The following is a 5,431-nucleotide window of genomic DNA, read 5'->3' as shown; positions in this document are numbered from 1 at the left end:
TTTACAAACCCTTCCAAAATCACTGTGATCACTTAATAATGGCTTAATCATGTAATTGTTTCAGCTCTGTTTTTGCTACCAGCCTGTTTTAACACAATCCATGTCTCTACTGCATCCAAGAAAAAAAGTTTTTATTTTCTGTCCTGCTTGTTTCTGATTGGTGCAAAGTAAAGAGGCTGAAAAATGAATTACGCACGATTGCTTGCACCTGGATTCAGCTCATACAAAGGGCATAAATGATCTGTATGTTCAGTGTTTATTAAAGACGTACGGCACATTCAGTCACACCTAACGTGACTTTCTAATGACTAATAAGACATTCATCTGAGCTTCAGCGTGTTAGCATCTGGGCTGGTCCAATAAAGCTGAGGTCAATGGTTTATGAAACAAACTGCAGCTGGCTCAGTGGGTAAATGAAGCTGCGTTCGTTGGCGCGTGTGTGTGTGTGTGTGAAAGGCAGCTACCTGAGATGAGATTAGAGCAGTGCCATGATTAAGTGCTGCTGTGTTAATGTAGCCGGCCGTCCTGCTGTAATCTCTGAGTGGCTCTCTGCAGACTGCTGGCAGCAAGGCCCCGGGACGGACACACACACACACACACACACACACACACACACACACACTACTACAGTAATGGGAACACCATGAAAGCCCTGATTTCCTGAGCTTTGAGCTGTGTTCTCTCTCTGCTCTGCTCTGACTTAACGTCTTGCTCGTACCTGGAAACGTCTCAGTGCTTCTTTCAACAATACAAACATAAAATATACGAATAACTTCAAACACAGACACACACACAAACAACACTAAATTCTGAGCAGATTTATATGACAAAGTCTGAGTTATACTGTGGGTGCTCTTTATTCTGTATATAAGTTATATTTGACTATTTTACTATATGCAATACATAAAGTAAATCTTTATATATATATATATATATATATATAGTGCCTGAATCCTTTGCATTTTGCTGCATTTATATTCTATGACTTTCCTTTATGACATTAGTCTTAAGAGTATCTGCACTACATTTCACAGCCATAAATACTTAAATGAACAGAAAAAACATATTAACATTGCTGCAACAACATTAAAAGTCTCCCATCTAATATTTACAATACGATTTTATTTCTTTTTACCTAACACCTTCCTGCGCCTGTGAGGTAAACTCTGAAAAGCCAGATTCTCTCAGCGAGCTCTTCCTCGTCAATTAGCCCAGATCAATTAGCGGACGAGATGATATCGTGGCTGACGTGGGGGGGTCTGTCTCTCCCTAAGTCTGTGCAGGTGACCCCCACCCACTCTGCTGATGCCTCGGGGATCGTGGCCTGAGCCTGTTGTTATGCACCCATTAGCTGTAACAACAGGGAGGATAAACCTGCCACTCAGCTGCAGACTGAACTGAAACACATTCACACCAATTACAGCACACTGTTCTGCATGACCCGAAGGGAAAAAGGTCAGTTCGGGTGTGAGGGAATTAACAAGACCTGCAACACCTTACAGCTTACACCTTAGATGTACTTGTTTGGAGTAAAAATACTCAATGATGTATGTTGAAGTAAAGGAAAAAATATATGTACCGCTGTTTGGACAACGTAGAGCGTTTTTTAGCATCGATTTTCTTGACTAAAACAAGAGCTGACATCATTATTACAATCGTGGGAAGAACCACTAATATTTACCTTGAGCTCCAACCCTGACTTCTCCTGCATAAGAGAATATTTAAAAACATTCAGCATGAACAAAGCACATGAACATATACACCTCTGGAACATGTTTCCTCTGAAGTGCTAAAAATGGATTGTGAGGTCAGGGTGATTGACCCCTCAGAGAAGAACCTCTTCCTTTAAAAATCAGGGAAAATCTCTATTTATAAAATGGTGCTCTTTCTCAGCTATAAATATCACAAATTATCCTCAAGGTTTGGTATGATCTCTTAAAGATTTTTACCTGATAAAGTTGACACATGATAAAGCAGCAGACCGGCGTTGGTGGATAAATATATCGCTGGGTGTATCAGTATACCCACAGAAATAAAGCCTGATGTCATTGCTATGTTATTATGCATAGCTGGAAAATAAACCTCATATTCATCTTCAAAAATACACAAAATGAAGTGTTGCCATTGTAGTAAACCACAGTGAGTTTTAATGGCCCCTTGCATTAATCAGAAGAGCCTAAATCATTTACAGGCAGGATGTCCGGAGCATAAACTGCACTCCCATGCTGCGAAAACAAGGCGCCATGTGTGACACAGACACTGAGATTACCTCCACTCTGTTCGGGCCAGGAAGCTGGGTCGATGCCCTGCTTCCAGGTGAGCGACTGGTGCCGCTGGGAGCCCATTCAGCTCCGTGTTGGAAGTGGGAAAAACCAACAGAGATAGCACCATGTACACACAGAGCCAACGCTGAATGAACGGTAATGTGCCACGTGGAAAAACATCAGAAAGTGAGTTTGTTCTCTGAGCATTTTCACTAGTTTCCAGTATAAGCTCACTGGCCAAATAGAAGTGTCTGCTTCTAGTAGTTAGTGAGTTAGATGAAGCTTTTGATTTAGAAAATAAAACATATCCTAAAATAGGGACATAAAATGCGCCTGCATTGTAAAGAAAGAAAGAAAGCTTCAATCAGTGTCTGAAAAGAATGTGAAATAATAAATACAGGAGAGGATGAGTCTAATTGCAAAAATTTATTTTCTCAAAAGTGCAAAAAAGTATATAAAAAAACACCTTAAGTATATACATAAACTTTAAAATAGTGACTGTACAATATTTATTATCACAAAAAGAAGGGTGTAATAAAAAAAAGTTAAAACCAGTGTTCATGTTAAAGTATTCTTATACAAATACAGTACAACAGTCTTCTCAAAAGCTTCATTTCAAAATCTCATGGACCTTCTGTACTAGTAATGAAAAACAATTTAAAAACAAACAAACAAACAAACAAAAAATCTTTTTTTTATTTTCAAATTTAGCTGCAGAGATTTGAGGTCAGATCATGTGTCCTTGCAGCAGGGTAACAGGCCAGGCAGGAGGTTAGGAGTTGTTGTAGCTACAGTAATACACAGCTGTGCTGGCGTCTGACAGCACTGATGATATGAGGCTTTCAGGTCCTTGCATGCCAACCTCATGTGGCCCATATGGCAAGCCTGTCATGTCCGCGCGCGCTGAAGAGGAACTCAAATACTGCTCGAACTCGCTGCGGTCCACCTCGGCCAGCAGCTCAGAATGGTGCATCTGCTCCACACTGTCTGCTGAGTGAGGGTGAGAGTCTGGAGGGGGGGAGAGCTGCCCTGCCCCGCCAGGGTGTCGCTTGGGGTGGCTGGGACTGCAGTGCTGGGTGTAATACATGGCCAGAGGGTTGGGGCATCCCATGTAGGAAGGGGGCAGGGTGGCAGGCTGAGGGGGCTGCTCTGGGGCTGAAGCAGGGTGTCGGTGCAGGACGGGGTTGCTGTGGTGGTTGGAAAGAGGGTCCTGGGGCTGGTAATCTGCCGCCTGGGAGTGGTAAGCATATGCGGGTATCATGTGGCAGTCTTCTTGTGAATGCGGAGGGAAGAACATGGAGTCTGACTCTACAGCGTCCAGAGGAGACGTGTCAGGTGTAGGCAGGCTGTAGGTTTCATAAGAGGGGCCCCCGAGAGCCTGAGCATCCCGGTAGTGGCTCAGCGGCTGTGCGGGAAGCTGGAAGCCATGCTCCTGGTAGCCCAGGCCCAGACTCTCCATGCACACTCTGCTGTCCCCGTGCATCGACTGGGCCTGGTGGTCAGACACGCCATGGACCAGAAAGCCAGAGTCCAGCCTCTTAATCCTCTTCACCTGCTTCCGCCGCCGGGGCCGGTACTTGTAGTTGGGGTGATCCTGCATGTGCTGAACCCGCAGTCGCTCGGCCTCCTCCACGAAGGGCTGCTTTTCTGTTACAGGAAGGGCTTTCCACGATTTCCCTGCAGGTCAAGAGGAGAGTGCACATCAATGATATGTCAGCAGATACTGTATGCAGCCTGGTGATGCACACAAAAATAGCTCGTTGCCATTTTGGGGGGGGCAGGGACAGGTTTTTCCAGGTTACATGTGCAGCTTAACTCAGACACAGTAACTTTTAATCACCTGCTGCCAAAAGACAAGAACTGCACTGACTGAGAAATACGCATTCGAGTGTTTCTGGGCAGGATAAAAACCGAGACTAAACTACCAATCGCCGAAAATTCAGAGACACTGAGAGAAACAATACAATCATTCTATAACGACCTGCACAGATCTACGAATAGGCGAGCAACATATAAAGCAGCAGATAAAGTGCTAAATGACTTACCCAACATTTTACTCAGCTCCGCGTTGTGCAGGTCCGGGTTTTGCTGCGCAAGTCTCTTGCGCTCATCCTTCGCCCAAACCATAAACGCGTTCATGGGCCGTCGGATCCGCGGTTCGCTCTTCCCGCGATTCTGGGTGGAGGAGCTGGAGGCGCACGGCTCGTTTTTCACTTTGGTGTCCCCAAGAGGACTGAGAGGGTCGGCCCACTGGCAGTGTCCCATTCCAGGCATCATGACTGACATCGTACACCTTGCCTGGGTCTGATCGTCGCTGGCGTAACCCGCATCGGGACTGCTCATCTCTGTCCAGCTGGAAGGTTTTTGGAGAGCCACCGGACAGCTCGCAGAGGCGACAACACGCTACCACTAGTGAGAACAGCCTTTGGGAAAATAATAAAAAAAAGAACTTGACAAGGTTTGTGGCTCTAAAGTTGGAATGGAAAATAATTAGCCACATCCATTAGCCACTTCCAGGACTGAACAGTACCGAATACTCCGTGCTGGATGTGAAGGTCGGTGCGCTATAAACTCACAGACAGCCAATCACCATGCGGTGGGAGTGCCCACTACTACAAAGGTGTAAAAAAGTTTCGAGCACCCCGCCTCCGACCCTTGTTTGAAGAGCAGAGACCCTCTGAGACGAGACGCTGTGAGATTTAACTGTAACTGATAAGAATTTATCCTCATGTGCGCTAAATTAATTGTATAGGGAGATTAATAAGGCTGTAAATCAATATTTTAGTGTGAAGTCTTGTCAAATGGCAATGTGGTTAATTTTAACTTTTTGAAACGATGTGAAACCGATGACCTTTTTAATCCACTGCAACGTTTACTTGAACAGTCACATGTCTTAATTCTCACCCCTGTATGAGACTGACACTAATGCTCAGACATCAGTACATTTGATCACCAGTCTGTGTATTGGGGGAGGTGGGGTGGGTGGGTTAACTGTGTTCAAATCTTGATTGTCAGGTTTACGCGTGGAGTTAATGGCTCCCTCATTCGCAACTTTTACGCACGATCGTCTCGATGGAGACTTTCTTTGACTGCAGCTTGAAGGGGAAGCGCCTGACAAAGGGCGTTAATTGAGACTTTAAACCCCCTAAAAGTGAAATCGGTAAGAG

General features: G+C 44.9%; 1 protein-coding gene across 1 annotated transcript; it reads right to left on the bottom strand.

The window, feature by feature from the left end:
* Positions 1–2,680: 2,680 nt before the first annotated feature.
* On the bottom strand, positions 2,681–4,822 carry sox17 (SRY-box transcription factor 17). Its single transcript, XM_046372003.1, has 2 exons — positions 4,310–4,822; positions 2,681–3,941 (listed from the first exon to the last, which is right to left on the bottom strand). Exons 1-2 carry the CDS (start codon positions 4,605–4,607, stop codon positions 3,037–3,039), a joined length of 1,203 nt encoding a protein of 400 aa, XP_046227959.1. The 5' UTR covers positions 4,608–4,822; the 3' UTR covers positions 2,681–3,036.
* Positions 4,823–5,431: the final 609 nt, after the last annotated feature.

The sequence above is a fragment of the Scatophagus argus genome, chromosome 18 (assembly GCF_020382885.2).
Source record: "Scatophagus argus isolate fScaArg1 chromosome 18, fScaArg1.pri, whole genome shotgun sequence".
NCBI lineage: Eukaryota > Metazoa > Chordata > Actinopteri > Scatophagidae > Scatophagus > Scatophagus argus.
Note: the sequence above shows the minus strand (reverse complement) of the source record. Positions and strands in the feature narration are given on the sequence as shown.

Excerpts from the sequence above, each read along its gene's own strand:
- sox17 (XM_046372003.1), bottom strand. The coding sequence starts at position 4,607 with ATGAGCAGTCCCGATGCGGGTTACGCCAGCGACGATCAGACCCAGGCA. Across the intron at positions 3,942-4,309 it reads GGAGCTGAGTAAAATGTTGG|GGAAATCGTGGAAAGCCCTT; the intron begins GTAAGTCATTTA and ends CTTGACCTGCAG.